This window comes from Manis pentadactyla, chromosome X, assembly GCF_030020395.1.
Source record: "Manis pentadactyla isolate mManPen7 chromosome X, mManPen7.hap1, whole genome shotgun sequence".
NCBI classification, from domain to species: Eukaryota; Metazoa; Chordata; class Mammalia; order Pholidota; family Manidae; genus Manis; species Manis pentadactyla.
In genome coordinates, this window is record NC_080038.1 from 117,212,097 (window position 1) to 117,228,192 (window position 16,096).

General features: G+C 43.0%; 1 protein-coding gene and 1 long non-coding RNA gene across 5 annotated transcripts in view; one reads left to right on the top strand and one right to left on the bottom strand.

Annotated features, from left to right (window-relative positions):
• Positions 1 to 2,107: 2,107 nt before the first annotated feature.
• LOC130681887 (uncharacterized) lies at positions 2,108 to 10,887 on the bottom strand. 2 transcript variants are annotated; one of them, XR_008995125.1, is made up of 4 exons: positions 10,744 to 10,887; positions 8,774 to 8,857; positions 7,476 to 7,620; positions 2,108 to 2,736 (listed from the first exon to the last, which is right to left on the bottom strand). It is a non-coding gene; the product is annotated as an uncharacterized LOC130681887 (long non-coding RNA). The 2 variants fall into 2 exon arrangements; XR_008995124.1 differs by having other exon boundaries at positions 7,476 to 7,921.
• A 174-nt stretch (positions 10,888 to 11,061) lies between these two features.
• Positions 11,062 to 16,096, top strand: part of ZDHHC9 (zinc finger DHHC-type palmitoyltransferase 9) — a 36,069-nt gene continuing 31,034 nt past the window's right edge. The window contains exons 1-3 of one of the 3 annotated variants that reach the window (XM_057495607.1): positions 11,062 to 11,252; positions 11,603 to 11,670; positions 12,828 to 13,117. In XM_057495607.1, coding sequence (XP_057351590.1) covers positions 12,951 to 13,117 — 167 coding nt within the window. In that variant the 5' untranslated portion in view covers positions 11,062 to 11,252; positions 11,603 to 11,670; positions 12,828 to 12,950. The remainder of the gene's footprint in view (positions 11,253 to 11,602; positions 11,671 to 12,827; positions 13,118 to 16,096) is intronic. The other 2 variants (XM_057495605.1, XM_057495606.1) reach the window with 2 other exon arrangements.

Genomic DNA, 16,096 nt, shown 5'->3' on the forward strand with positions numbered 1-16,096 from the left:
GGTTTTGGTCTCTATCATTATTACATTCAAATTAAAACAAGGCAGGGAGCGATTTATTCCTGGATAGAATGGTCTTCTCTTGCCATCTATAACACAGAGTGCTTAAAACTCCTGGTCAATCAATTATATATCATACTAAGATGTAATAAAATTCTTGTCATGGCATTTTTTCAGACCTCCAATTATTCTTAAAATTGGTGCTTTAGTGAGGCATATGGACATTATAGTTTAGGTCAATTTTCCTTTGCCTATTTCTGTGCTATTTAAAGAAAATCATAATAACAAGGAACATACCATTGCATACAATTTCTTTTTATTTTTTTCTCAGTGTGGGATTCAGAGTCTAACAGATTTCCAGAATGTATATCTAATACCTCAGTTTTGAGTATAAGAAACATGATCATTTTACATGCATTTGTAGCTGGGTAGAGATTTGGCTTGAGATCCAAATAGTGTAGTTTTGTACAGTATACTGATATAAAATTTATTAATATTTTTATATAGCCAGTACATGTACATGGGGCAAATTCCAAAGCTATGAAAGGATATTTGGTCTTTCTCCCGCCCTTGTCTCCACGTTCTCATTTTTACCCCTGAAGACAACCACTGTTACCAGTCTTGTGTTTCCTTCTACAGAGATTCCACAGTGCATTGATTCTGGAACAGAATCTTTGCCCTTCCCTAGCAGGCTCTCAGCACCTGGCAGCATGAAAATGTTTCTCTTTGAGGCAAAAACTAATGTTCTGAGTAGCAGCATGGAAAGGTGGCTGCCCTCACTTCCTACTCACACCCCTCCATATATGGCAACCATATTCCCAATCAGATCACCAGACATTTGTTCTACACCACTTCTAAGTGAACATAACACTAACACAAATGCATTTATTATGCATACACAACACCCAAAACACCTAAGAGGTCCGTATGTTCAATATTTACTTAGTTGTGTATGTGACAAAGTACATGCTTTTGATAGGTTGTTGAACAAGGAGGGGGCTCTGTTTTATGGAAGATGGAAGGAGTTGGAGAAGATTTCATCAGAGAGGTGCTGTTTAAATGACAGAAGGGAGAAACCTTGGCTCAACCATGTAGACAAGGCCAGCATGAGCTGTGGTCTCGGAGAAATCTTGGAAAGGGGTCTGGGATAAAAGAAAGAAGAGTGTTGAGTATTGACCTGTGGAGAGCAGAGGGGATGGATTAGACTGGCAGGAAGAGCAGTACAATGAGAGCAAGGTAATATGGGATGAACAGCCATTTGCATTTGTGTCTGTTGAAGGTTTATATAAGGATCTACAGACAGGAGTCAGTCAATCCCTCTGTATTTACTATGCCTCCTCTGTTCCTCACACTATCACCTGAACTCTCATTCCATCCAGGATTTTTCTCTAATAGAGGCACCAAAGAATGGATTTAGAGTAGTATGATAGTTTTCTTACATTACATTCTTCATAGAGGTTAATTCTATTTACTAAACAGCCATAACTTCACGTAATAACTTGTTATGTATCTGCCATCCACACAGTTATGTAAAACAGTTTCCCAATTTCACCACTATGGGCATTCTGAATCGAATAATTCTTTTGTGAGGGGCTGTCCTGTGTATTGAAAGATGTTTAGCAGTGTCCCAGGCCTCTACACACCTTATGCTGGTAGCACTCTCCACCAGATGTGACAACTAAAAATGTCTACATATGGCCATTCCCCAGGGTGGGGATGGGGGAGACAAAATCACCCTCATTGAGAACCACTAATATAAAGCCTCATGAACCCTATATATTTTTTTACTATAAAGCCCCCTTTTCCCCCCCTATATCCATACATGCTTTATTAAATTATTCATGGTTAATTTTGCCTACAATGTTTAAGCAGATGAAATTATGTTGAAAATATTTAAAGTAGGTATATAAAACTTCACAATATTGTCTAAGTTAAATGTTATTTACACACAAACCAGAATTTATTATTATTTTCTTCCCTAGCTTTAATCAGAGCAGACTAACCTATAATATTTAAAAATACAATTTTTATTTTTAATTTTTATTCATTTTTTTTTGAGAGGGCATCTCTCATATTTATTGATCAAATGGTTCTTAACAACAATAAAATTCTGTATAGGGGACTCAATGCACAATCATTAATCCACCCCAAGCCTAATTCTCATCAGTCTCCGATCTTCTGAAGCATAACAAACATGTTCTATTTTTAATTTTTAATATTATTTTTTAAATGTTTATTAAAGTAATACATTCATATTGAGGCAGGTGATAGAGGAATGTAGGCAGATAGAGTTCAGGGTTTCTGTATGTTTCAAGGTCCTTGTAAGTTTCAAGAAGCTTCAGGGCCCTTGTAATTTTCAAAACCCTTGTAAGTTTAAAAAAATACCCTCCAATCAAACTCAGCCATTCAGAAATACACTTATTTAGATAGACTTCAGTTCTGATTGGTTATGCCCTATGCAAATGAAGCATTTTACTTTCAGCCAATCAAGAGTGGGTTGTGATGTCATTAGTTCAGCTCTCTGTTTGGTCTGGGGAGGGTGGGACTTCCTCTTCTCTGTAGGCAATATAAACTACAGACCCCACAACCCTCACGCATCTGCCGAGCCCTCCTGAGTAGTCTTAGTGTTCTCCTTTCACTCATTAAAAGAGCTTTGCTGGTTGCTCAGTACTCTTGTCTGCTGGCTTCGTTCTTCACACCTCTGAGACATAATCCTGGGAAAAACAGCAGTGTTCTCAGCTGGTAACAATATGGATAAAAATTAATTAGTGCCAAAGGACTTATAATAAAAAGTAATTATCTCCTCCCCCCTTGTTCCCCGTGGTCCCATCCTCTGAGGGCTACCACTTTTAACTGCTTCTGGTTTGGGTTTTTCTAATGTTCCTGCTATATCCATCTACCTGTTTATACACTTATTTAAACCACATATTTATTGAGCACTGTTAGTTTGCTAGGGCTGCCATTACAAAATACCACAGACTGAGACTTAAGCAGCACAAATGGATTCTCTTACAGTTCTGAAGCCTGGAGGTCCAAGATCAAGATTCTGGCAGGCCTGATTTCCTCTGAGGGCCATCTGGGAAGGATCTGTTCCAGGCCTCTCTCCTTGGCTTGCAGATGGCGACACTCTTGCTACCTCTTCATATGGTTGTCCCTCTGTGCACCAGCACCCCTGGTGTCTCTTCCTCTTCTTATAAGGATACCAGTCATACTGGGTTAGGACTTTATCCTAAAGGTCTCATTTTAACTTAATCACCTCTTTAAAGCCTTTAACTCCAAATATGGTTACATTCTGAAATACTGGGGGTTGGGACTTCAACATATGAATTGGGGGGTCATGCAATTCAGTCCGTATCAAGCACCTATAATGTCCCAGTCATTGTTCTCAGCACTGGGAATAGAGTGGTGAGCAAAACACAAAAATCCCTGTTCTTACTGATGTTTACATTCTAGTGCAGGAGAGCAAAAATAAACAAGATAAATAATTAATATATATAGTATGTTAAAGGATAATAAGTGCCACGGAGAAAAATGAAACAGAGAAAGGAGATAGGAAAGCTCTTTTTTTCTTCAAATAGTGTAGCTAGAGAAAACCTCTTTAAAAAGGGGACATTTGAGTAAGGACCTGAAAGAGTAATAGAGCAAGCCATGAAAATATCTGAGGAAAGATCATTCTAGGCAGAACAGCTGGTGCAAAGGTCCTGTGGTAGAACATGTCTAGTTTGTTCAAGGAATAGCAAGGAGCCCTGGGGCTCGTGTGGAATGAGCAAGAGGGACTAACAGGAGATGCAAGGGTTGGGAGATGGTGAGGCAGATCATTGTGTAAGGTCTAGTAAGCCATTATAATGACTCTGGCTTTTGTTCTGAGATGTTGTCTTAGAAAAAACTCATTCTTCACTCCTGTGCTTCTTCTTTACTCTCATACTGCTTCACACTTGCAACACTTCTGACACCAGATGTGTGGGGTTTTTTTCCTACAACAAGAAATTCTCTGTGACACCAGCTGGGTATCCTATGATTTAATTCAATTCTGAATCTATCTACCTGGAGATAGTATCAGATCTCACAGGTTCAGGGCTAAGTACCACAAGACTATTCCCCCCGACTTCAGATGCCAATGGGAAGTCCAGGTTATCACCTGTGTTTCTGATCCGTCTGCTAAAAGCCTAAGGTTCCCATGACCCCCTCCTTGGGTTTGATTAATTTGCTAGGGTAGCTCACTCACAGAACTCAGTGAAACCCTTACTTAGTTTATTAAAGGATATGATAAAGGGTACAGATAAACAGCCAAATGAAGAGTTACATAAGGTGAGATCTGGGAGGGTCCCGAGTGCAGGAGCTTTTGTTCCCGGAATTGGGGTGTGTCACCCTCTGGGTATGTGTATGTGTTCAGTAAACACAGAAGCTCTCTGAACCCCATACTTCTGGGATTTTGTGGAGGCTTAATCATGTAGGCATGATTGATCATTAACTCCATTTCCAGCCCTTCTCCTTTTTCAAGAGAATGGGAGGTGGAGTTGAAAATCCCAAGCTTCTAATCATGACTTGATCTTTCTGGCGACCAGCCCCCAGTCAGGAGTAAGCCAGGAGCCCACCCAGAGTCTCCTCATTAGAACAAAAGACGCTCCTATTGCCCAGGAAATTACAAGGGTTTTAGGAACCTTGTGTCAGGAACCGGGATTAAAGACAAAATATGAGAACAAAATATGCTCCTAGTACTCTTATCACTTAGGAATTTACAAGGATTTTAGGAGCCCGTGCCATGAACTGGGAAGCAGAAACCAATATATATTTATATATATAATTTTTCTATTTTTCACAGATGGAAACCCACTGGACAAGCTGTGGGTGGCAAGGTCTGAGTTAACCTTTAAAAGAATCTCTCTAGCTGTTGTGTTAATAGACTGAAACGGGGCAATGGGGAGGCAGGGAGACCAGTAAGGGGAGTATGGTAATAATCCCTTTCCTTTAAGTGCTATGCGTATAACGCCCTTCTTTCATTGACCAGCTCTAAGCTCCAGTCACGTCCTGCTCTAAGAGAGGGGGATTTGCTCACTTCCACTGCAGCGCCACTCCTCTCTTCATCCTAATATAGCTCTTTTTTTAGTTCTTCTATTTAGTTCCCCTCCTCGCAGACAACCATTCTAACGTGTATCTTTTTGTTTGTATGTTTTTGGCTCTCTATGAGCCTTTATATCTAACGTGTATCTTTTTGTTTGTATGTTTTTGGCTCTCTATGAGCCTTTATATAAGACACATAAATCTCTATTTCTTGTTCCATTATCTATAGATAGTATCTCTTGATTCTACACTTTCTAAAATTAGAATATTAGTGCCTCTACATATTTTTCCACCTCCCCTAACTTTGTCTACTTTCCAATTTCTGTATGCTATGCTTTTATATTAAGTTTGTTAACATTTACTTTATACTTTGAAATCATAATTAAGTTTCCTGTGATTTGTCTCTAGGTTGGATTCCAAAAGTTGAAAACCAATAGTTTATATTACTATAATTATACAAATATTTTTCAGTATAAAGCAAAGGGATGGGCCTTGATTACATTTTCGTCTTTATAGTTCCAATATTACAACCTCCATCAGTTGCTCTGTATCATTCCATGTTCTATTTCTGGTTGCCTTCATTATTGGAAAATGGCATTTTTTAACAGTTTTGTATTTTCCTTGAATTTCTGATTACCTTTCTTTTTCTGCTGAGGGTAGACTGAACATATATGTGCCTTCTTTACTGTATCTTTGCTATCTTCCAGCTTCTTTCTCATTTTGTCTATTGCTTAGAATAAATTCTATTCTTCTTGAGGCCCACTTTCCGTGTTAATTTGAACTAATTGGACTTCCTGTACAGCTTTTTTTCCCCTGGCATTTCTTTATTATCTCCTTTTGGTTTCTTTTTTGCATTCTGTGCCTTCATTGTATCCACAATTTTCCTAGCTATGAACATGCCAAGACTTTTACTGACTTCCCTTTTTCCTGGAATCTTCCTTCTATGTTCTCTATGACGTTTTTCTGGGCTGGTCATCTCCAAAATTGTCCTTAGCTCTTGCTTGCTCAGTCAACACCCTTCCCTCCCATTTCTATCTTCTACGCATTTGTGAAATATATTGTCACCTGATGTCCCTCTTCTTTTCTTTGTTGTGGGCTTATACCTTTTTAATCACTTTACTGGAATTCTCATTGTTTATTAGGAGAGAGAAGAGATAAAAGCATATGGCCACACTGAACAAGAGGTATATAGAACCTTATAATAATTTTTAAATCTTTATTTTTTTAAGTCCTAAAATTAATAATGTTCCTTGTAACTAATTCAGACATCAAAGAAGTATATAAAGCAAAACTTTAAAGTTTGTTTCACCTCACTCCCAAGAGGTAACCACTGTTTGGTAAGTATCCTTCCAAAATTAGTTATTTTATTTTCTAGAAGTTGGATTTTATAAATGTTTAGATACTTAGTTTTTAAATGTAATATGTATCAGGCATACTTGCATGCCAGCACATAAATACTCAAATTTTTAATGTGAAATTTTTAGTGAAATAGATACACATACAGAAGAGTGAGGGTCTGTTATTTTCTGTATATATGCTGTGTCTCATTATTCTTAATAGCTGCATAGCACTCTACTATGCATATGTGCAATGATTAAACAACTTTGGTAACTTTTGTAACTCCAAGCAATTTTATAGTGAACATCTTTGAACATGTACTTTGAACATTTGTACTAGTATTTCTTGATAGAAGTAAAACTGTTGGGTTAATGGTTATGTACTGTAAAAGCATTAAGAGATACTATTAAATGGCCCTACTGAAAGATTTTACCAATGTATTCTTTTACCAACAGTATTTGAGAGGGTACACCTTTTGAAGCAAGTTTTTCTTGAAAGGTTGGAGACTCATGCACAGAGGTGAGAAATGGACTTGGCACTATTTTTTAATTTATCTTTAATGACTTCACATGAGCTGGCCTTTTCTCCTTTAGAATATTTTAAGTTCCTTAGAGACTGGGATCATGTCATATGCTTCTTTGGTATTTCCCATAGTGCCTAGCACAGGCTGGGCAAACTGTGGGTGCTCAATATGTACTTAATGATTGACTGATAAACCAGTTTCTATTTTGGGGCTACACAATTCCTTGAGGTCAGCTTTTGGAATGAGAGGGCTGGGCAGAGTCAGAGACTAGGGCTAAGCTCGGTCAGCAACAGATGCTCTGTCTTGGACATCAAGTTTAGACCATCTAAGAACCTAACTTATATAAAGCACCTAGCACAATCCCTGGCTCAGAGGAGGTCCTCAATATATGGTCTCTATTGATGTTTTTATGCTTGTTTAGAGAGAGGGTGCCGAGGACTCAAGCACAGCACCTAAAATCACTCACAGTGGAGTCAGAAATCCACAGTCTAGAGACAAAACAAAATTAAGAACCAGGAGGAGAAGACAGGTATCAGAGGCAGAAACAGAGGCTTACTTTGAGCTGTTCAGTTGTATTCTGGTATCACCTTCCCTCCCATTCCAGGCAGTTTTATTGCACTTTCTGTATGTTTGGCCTTCACACAGTGGCATTATAAAGTGATTTTTAGTCTCTGACAGGAGCCAACAATCCCAGCACAGTTCTGTGAGCAGAGGAGGTATATAATGAAAGACTCCATTGATCTCCCCCCTGTTGAAGCAGATAATGTGGCAGTAATGTTGAGGTTTCACTTGAGATGATGGTACTAGAGAACAGCCATTTGACCTGAATAAGATTACAGCTCAAGCTTTGCCCAATCAGGAAATGAGGTACCTCTGGGATTGGGAAACCAAGTGGTTAGTCAGGTAAGGATTAACTTCAGTGATGAATTTAGAGGTCATGAAAACATGGTGGCACATGGATGACACGAGTTCGACAGAGAATGGGTTTCCTTCTTCATGCCTCTTTACCCGGTCGGCAGTGGGGGACAAAAGAGGGAGGAAGGAGAGGGCAGTTACATACAGTTGCCATCATAACATACAATGCTGATTGAGTTTCTCTTACATGCCAGGCAGACATTTGGTGTACATTATCTCTAATTCCCTTTACAACTTTATGAAGTAGGTATTAGTTCTATTCTACAGATGAGGAAACAGGCTCAGAAAGGATAAATTACTAGCCAAAGTTTACACATGCTGCTACGCAGCAAAGTCGGTATTTAAACCTAGGTCTTTCTGGCCATAAAGCTTTGTGCTTTCAACTATGCATACTATCCTGCCTCTTCTATGTCAGTGATAACAGCCCAGGCCTCAGGGAAACAGCTGTTGCTTAAGAATACTAGTTGGTCATATGTAGGCAGGGTGTCCTGCAGTTCTTTCTTTTCCTCATCAATTCATTCTACAAATATATATTTATTTATAGCCAGAAAGTAGGGAAAGGCATGCAGGCAGGTGGGGGTGGGAAGCAACATGTGTGTAGGAAGGAGGGCAAGGGGACATGGAAGGTTGAGGCTCGAGTAATTAGAGAAAAGAAAGATAATTGTGAGCTTGAATGCAGGATAGGGGCTGATATTTTGAGTCTAGTCTTGCACGCAGTACTGAATGGGTAGCTGAGTGTTTGCAGAAGAGATATCTGGAGCAACACTAGCAGGCGAGCTGCAACCTAGTGGTGGCACTGAGGACCTGAGGCCATTCAAACTGCACTTTGCCCCTACATGCCCACACACACACACACTCACGCAGGAATCATATATATGGAGACAGGTATTTTTAACAAGCACACCAAAATGTATGCTACCTCACAATGGAAGCCTATACCTTTCTTCCACGGTGTTTCTAGTGCTCTCCATATGCCTGTGACTCCCCTTCAAAGGAGCCAGCACTGATGTGGATGCACAAAGTCTGCGAGGTTTGTTGAAAAGAGAAAGAGAAAAAAACTAATGTCACTTTGTAGTCGCAATTCAGTGGTGTGTGTGTGTATTAAGACTTTCAGGATTATATAAAATGATGTAATTACATAGAAGTAAGTGCTATGGAATGTTTGTTCATATAAGTTTTCCTTATTTTTCTCTTATCAGTGAACACATATATAACATATTGCAATAAAACAAGCCTGACCTACATCTTACTACACTGATGGGCAGTGACTGCAGTGGGGTGTGGGGGGAACTTGATAATATGGGTGAATGTAGTAACCACAATGTTTTTCATGTGAAACCTTCATAAGAGTATATATCAATGATACGTTAATAAAAAATAAAAAATAAAATTAAAAAAACAAGCCTGACTTACACAGCCACTTAATCTCAAAGAGAATGTCACGCAGAGCAGGGAGAGGCAGAGCTTAGGAATGTGTTGCCATGACACATTGATTCCAGGATTCCCTGGGCTTCACCTGCACCTGAGATATGCACAAAGTATGCTTGGGTGCTGAGGTTTGTTTTTGACTGCTCCACAGTCAGGAGGATGGCAGCTGGTGTGACCACGCTATTCCTAAGGGCATCTGGTGTACACAGGATTTGGAATCCAAGGGTCTGATGGTGCTGAGGGAAGTTCCTCTCCCTTCCAAACCAAGCGTGTGCAATACCAGCACCCTCCAAGATTCAAAGGGGAGAACTGGAGACAATGATACTGATTATATAATTTATGAGGAATAAACCAATGATTATAATCAGTATGAGTGCTGGGGAACAACAGAAGCTTTATAAAGACACACTTTCCCCTACAAATTAATTACAACACATTGCTTTCATAAAAGAATTACCTAGAGATTTAAAAAATCTCTTTAAATTTTTGATTGAAGGGTGTCATGAAAGTGTCAAATATAATTAGCATTAGGTAGCTTTTTTGCTTCATATCATGTGGGACCTAAACACTGTAAAGGAGAAATAGTTCTTGACCATGCACTTGGTCCTTCAAAAACTGCCTTGTTAACACAAAAAACTGCCTGGGGAAGGGCTTTGGCAGTCTCTTCTGTATTAATTGCAAATATCCTGACCCTAGGCACACTATTCAAGCTCTGAAAGACAGCTGGCAATCTAGGCACTCTCCCCAGCGGTGTGACGGTAAGGAGAGGCCACCTTCAGCCCTTTCTCCTATTTCTCCTTATATTTGGAAGCCAAGAGTCATACTAGTGGGAACAGACCTAGTGCCTTTTAAAGCCAGCCACATAATGTTAATGCCCTGGTTCTCAACTGTTTTCCCCACTCCGATCTTGAACTTCAGGGTGAAACTCACTGGAATCAGTAGCAGTGGCTTGTTGTGGCAGCAACTGCAGAAGGGGGTAGCAGAAGGAAAGAACCGGTGTACTTGGGGCTGGGGATTCTGACTTGGATCTCAGCCCCCGCCCCCCCCCACGCCAATTATAAGCTTTCTAAAGCTAGCATTAAGTTTTTACAACCTTTCTGGCAATCTTTACTCATTAACTACCTGAAAGAATTTATGTCCTGTCATCAGTTTTCCGAACATCATCACTGTCAATTATTTGTTTACAGTACTGCAAAATGATTATGTGTTCTTGGGGACAGTTACCCTTTTCAAGTTCCTCTTTATGCTTGTTTGTTTTGCTCTGAAAGTGGTAGAGGTGCAGACCAGGGTGACTGGGACAGAGGTGGGGTCCCTAACTAGTGAATGGGACACAGGAGGCAGGAGACTTGTTTTTATGCCGATAAAAAGTAAAATCCTGAGTCGCAGTTGATTTCATGCAAGCAGGGCTGGAGAGGCCCAGGGCGGACCTAGTTTGGGGCGAGCACCCGGATCTGTGAGCCAGTGTTGCTTCAGCGTCTCACCGTGTGTGCTGGGTGCGGCTGGTCCCTCGTCCCTCCTTGACCCATCGGCATAACTCTTCACTTCAGTCTCCGCGTAACTGTTTCAGTAGGAGGCGGCACTTCGCAAATTGGCGTTCGGACCCCAAAGGGAGGCTGGCAGCGGCTTGGCAGGTGGGCATGAAGCCGGGAGATGGGTGGGGGAGTGGGGCGGAGGCATCGTCGAGTGGCGTTCGGGGTAGCCAATGATAGTTAGGGACAAGAATGGCAGGGGCGGAAGCGCCGAGCCTATTAGCCAATGGGGGACGAGCAACCACTGGAACGACCTGGTGACGTGAGGAGCGTTCCATTTGGCCAGCGGTGGGCGGTAGCCACAGCTGGTTCAGGGCCCGGACCAGTGGGGCCCCTTGTCAGGAGGAGGCAGCCTCCGGGCTGGGGAGAAGTCGCTGCCACTTCTGGCGGCTGACGTGGTTCCCTGGGACAGTCCACTTCCTGCCCTCAGTTCCCGGCCGAGTTCTGTCTCCCGGGTTCAGGTAACAAGGGGTGGGGGTGGGGGGGTCTCCGGGGCTCAGCCGCATGGTGGGCTGCCAACCCCACTGCTTCGCCGGTACGCGCGGACGTTGGCATTGCCCTTTGCTGCTCGGCAGCCGCCGAGCCCCTGGCGGAGGGTGACTACACGTGGCGGGGCGTGTGTGTGTGTGTGTACGAGCGTGTGGAGGTGGCGCGCGTCCCAACCTGCCTGGGGCGGTGGTCCGCTGCGTGGCGGAGGCTGGGCGGGCCTCCTGAGGCCGCGCACTGCGCGCGGCCCTCAACTAGGTCCTGGGGCTCCCAGCTGGTGGGTCGGTCGCTGGTTCCCAACGGATTTTGATCTTTGTTCTCCCAGGCCCGGCTCCCCTTCCTGGTCTCCCTTCTCCCGCAGGGCCGGTCTGTCAGGAGGAGATTGTTTTCCAGGTTAGTTTTACACAAAGGAAGTGTTCTCTGCACCTCTGGTGCCCCCTCCCCTTTGCCAAGCCTTCCACCTTCTCATTTCCCTGCCCATCTCCTAGTGTCTATTTGGTCCCTTGTCATCTCCAGTTTGGGAATGATTTTGAGTTGGTTGTTTCTCATCAGTCAGGCTGCCTGCAGGCTTCCGCCCCATTCGTGCCAGCGTGGGGCATGTGGTGTCAGTAAATAGAGGCCACAGCACCACACCTGAGCGACAGAGAAGGGTGGCAATGGCTGAGATAGGCTGGGCCTGGGGATTCAGGATGCCAAGTAGATGATTTGTCCCAGAAAGCACCTTTATGACTTTTCTTAACTGCTGCAATCTCCTCCTGGCCCCCAACCATTCCAGAATCTCTCTAGCGTATTAAGTCAACCTTTCACACACAGGTCTGTGCTGTGGTTTTATTAAGATTCCCACAAATGTTAGGCTAGACCAGCAAGATTGGTTCATTTCCTGGACTCAGGAAGTTACTGTGGGTTTGATTAGGGGAAATCTGTTTTGAGTAAATACAACCTGGATATGTGTACAGAGTGTCCACAACCTCATAACCCTGCCAGAGGGTGATTTGTTCTCTGGTGTGATTCATATTTGAGTAGTTAATTGAAGAAGGAAGGTGAAGAAAGGGAGAAGGGGAGAGAATGGCTCCTTAAGGACAGAAATTCTACTAGCATTTTGAGAGTCCTCGATAATGATAATTGTAGAACAATGATGGAAAGAGCCCTGGACTGAAAGTCAGCAGATACGTCTTCTTGCCTTAGCTTTGTGCCTGTGTGACCCTGAATAAGTTATTTCTTCTCTCTGGTCTTTGCTTTACTCATTTCCAAAGGAAAGTGATTGAGGCTGTCACCTATAAAATCCCTTCTAGTTCCAAAGTTTTTTGATGGTCACGTCATCAGTATTATGTTAGAAGCATTAGAGTTTATTTAGGAAGATATACTAGCCCCCCTTTTCTGAGAAACTTTAACCATTTCTTCTTTTACAGGACAAACACAGATTGGAAATAAACTTTTCCCACTCCCTCCACCCCCTTCAGGCAGTGCTCATCTTTCTGCCTCTGGGAAAGGAGGATTGAATTGCATTTCTTGTTCCTGCCTCATTTTTTTCTTTTTGTGCTTTTCCTTAGGACTTTTGATGATGTTTGACCCAGCAGCAGCAATAGCAGGCAACGTGACTTCAAAGCTGGGCTCAGCTTCTGTTCCTTCCCTCTTGTAATCAGAGAGCCCATTTTGGACCAGGAGTTCCAATCATGTCTGTGATGGTGGTGAGAAAGAAGGTGACACGGAAGTGGGAGAAACTCCCAGGCAGGAACACCTTCTGCTGTGATGGCCGAGTCATGATGGCCCGGCAAAAGGGCATCTTCTATTTGACCCTCTTCCTCATCCTGGGAACATGTACACTCTTCTTCGCCTTCGAGTGAGTTTCCATTACATAGACTTGCCTGATTATGGTTACTCTGGGTCCAAGGGAAGAACCTTCTTTCTGGGGAATTTGTGGATGGTCCTTGGATGGCTGTCACTGTCCTCTTGAGCAGTGACTATAGATCATGTCAACTGAATTCATTGCTTTGTGTTTACAGCAAAGTACATGCTTCCTGAAAAGACCAAGGCCTTTGACACCAATTTTGTAGTACTGATTTGGGGCTGTCCCTGGCACAATTAGGAAATAAGGGAGTTTGTCTTGATTACTCACCTCCCGTTTTCAGTGGTCTCGTTAGGTGCTTAGTGACAGACTGCCCCTTCCCTACCCCTCCCACTCCGGGTACCCCTCTAGGGGTACCTCTCCTGGTCATAACTACACCCCACAATGCTTCCCTCTTCTGCCATTCTGGGTCCTATTTAACAGCTCTCAGCTAGCTGTTACATTGAAAAGCTAGTTGAATTGGAAACCTGCAGATTGGTTCCAGCCTCAGCTGTGCCACAAATTAGCTGCATGCATGGCACGTATGTGGTTATTAAATGTGTTGCTCTTTCTTGCACTCAAAATCGCTCAACATGAACAACTCTATTCTGCGTGTGCCTGATACCAGCCTTGGAATTATTTTTTCTGTGATGTAATAAGAGCTAGTATGAGAGCCACTGTGTGAAGTACCTGTGTAGGTCACCATTCCAGGGAGGTGGCCAGTTGGATTCCAGGGTACGATGGCATGACCATGGGCTGTTTTGAGAATGTTGTGCACTCTAGGGATGGGAGCAATGCTAATTGGTTTGGGATTATTATGAGGAGGGCCTTGAGAGCTGAGAGGTGTGTGTGTAGACTTCGAACCACACCTGATACGAGCCTGCTATAGTTCATGTACGTAGATGACCTGGAAATGGAGCTCCCATGCTGGGGTGTGGCCAGGGGAGGGAGGACGGGGCTCCTTGGCCAGCCTTTGTGAGTAATTAAAATGAGCCCTGGTCTCTTGGGGCTCATTTTTGTCCTTCTCCTGTAAGAGCTTCAGGCTTTCCCAGTGCATCAAGAGTGATTTTTCGGGCTTCTTTGCCAGACTCTTTGATGGTTGCTGCTGGCTTGAGTAACAGCAGGGGAGGAGAGGGACACAGTTTACAACAGGGCTAAGAAAGTAAGGTCAGAGTAAATCTTTGTCCAAGACACTTTTGTTGCTGCTGCAGCCTCCAACTTGGTTAAGTATTTTGCAAAGTCAGGCAGGTTGATGATGGCTTCTTAGCTGCTTTCCAGTGTGAGTTTCTTGGCTGAGGATGTGTGTGTATTGTACCTATGTGTAATACAAGTGAGCATGTGAAGTCAGGCAAGAATATGCACAACATGCATTTTTTTTCTCCCCTCTCTTCAGGTTTTCTTTGCTCTATTTCTGCCTTGCTTCTTTTTGGGAAGTGCAGAGCTGAACTCTGCTCTCTATCATTCTTCTCCTTTCATTCTTTCCCCTGCTGAATCATAGCTCTTTCTGCCACTGCCCCACTCCCCACCCCCACCTTGGAGTTAAATTTTTGTGGTTGGAACCATTCAAAACAGAAATGAGATTTGTTTCCAGGCCCTGAGTGAGCTGGTAATTCTGGGCCCAGGAAACCTCTGGCTTGACTGGCCAGGGGAACTTGAAATTTGGAGTTATTGGCATTGGGCCCTTTTTGTATCTGGGAGCCAGACAGAGTCTGATTTGGATCTGCCCTCCTTGGGCTCTGAAGGCCTCTGAAGAAAAGTGCCTGTAAGGTGAAGCTTATAATTAGCCAAGTTACTTCTGGCAGAGTCAGGCTGAGTTTTCTACCAAGATGACTTTTTCCCCCGAGTTATTTCTTACGCTTTGCCCTCAGATATGATGGATGAGGGTGTTTGTAAACTGTTCTGAGTTCCAGCTGTCTGTGTGATAGAGTAAATATTTTTGAGGCTAGGGCTCAGGGAGGGAGAAGGGAGAGGAGCAAGGGAAAAGAAAGTGAATGTGTTAGCTGAGGAATGGGATTGGGAAGCATAAATTTGATCAAAGGCGAGAGGACCCTGACAATTAATCCTTTGTACTACTTATAGTGGTGGAATCCGTGTTTGTGAAAGTGTGTGTGTGTGCGTGTGTGTGTCATATACTCTATAGACACCCAGACATTCTACGTGGTGGCTGCCTTGTGCCTAGCCAATGACAGGCCATGCAAAGGACACTAGCATGCCTCAAAGGAATGAAGTCTCTTTCTGGTTGACCTTTGTCTTTGGAGTATATAATTTACTGCCAAACCCACAGTGGAGGATAGGGTTTAGGGGGTCAAATATAGGCTCCTTTATTAGTATGAGAACTTAGGGAGACCTCAGGAAATCAGCTGGTCTAACCCCCTGCCTTCAGGCAGGTGAGGGTGTCTGAACTACCAGTGACACGGGACTGTCTATTGTCATCTTCAAATTGCCTAGGAGCATAAACTGCACATCCTCTGGCTGCTGTGTTTTTGCCTTGGGGAAGAGAGTCAAGGCACATCTTGAGGCACATCTGGAGCTGCATTTTAGTAACAGGGTTCTGCTTGCAGCAGGTGCTTGGAAACAAGTGCAAGTTGATTTATAGCTGCCTGTGGTACAGCCCTGGGTTGGCCAGATGGCTTGAGAAATCTGGTCATGTATGTGGGCGCCCCTTGATGAAAAACATGCCGTGTTAGTAGTGCCAGTGGACATCTTTTTATTTTTGAATTTTGCCTTTGCACATTTAGACTTCCCAAAGGAGGGACCTGTAATTTTCAGTGGACAGAGTGTTGAACACATAAAATGAAGAAAGGTTGTTCATCCAGGGGCTAGATAGAAATATTTCCAAAGAAGCTGGGTGGCCATCTCTTGGGGCTGCTGTCACACAGTAGATTCCTGCCTGGCATGGGGAATTGGGCTAGATTATCACTAAGCCTCTAGCAACTCTGAGAATCTGAAATTCTATATAACTCTTATATTTTTCTGGAAGAATCAAATGCACAT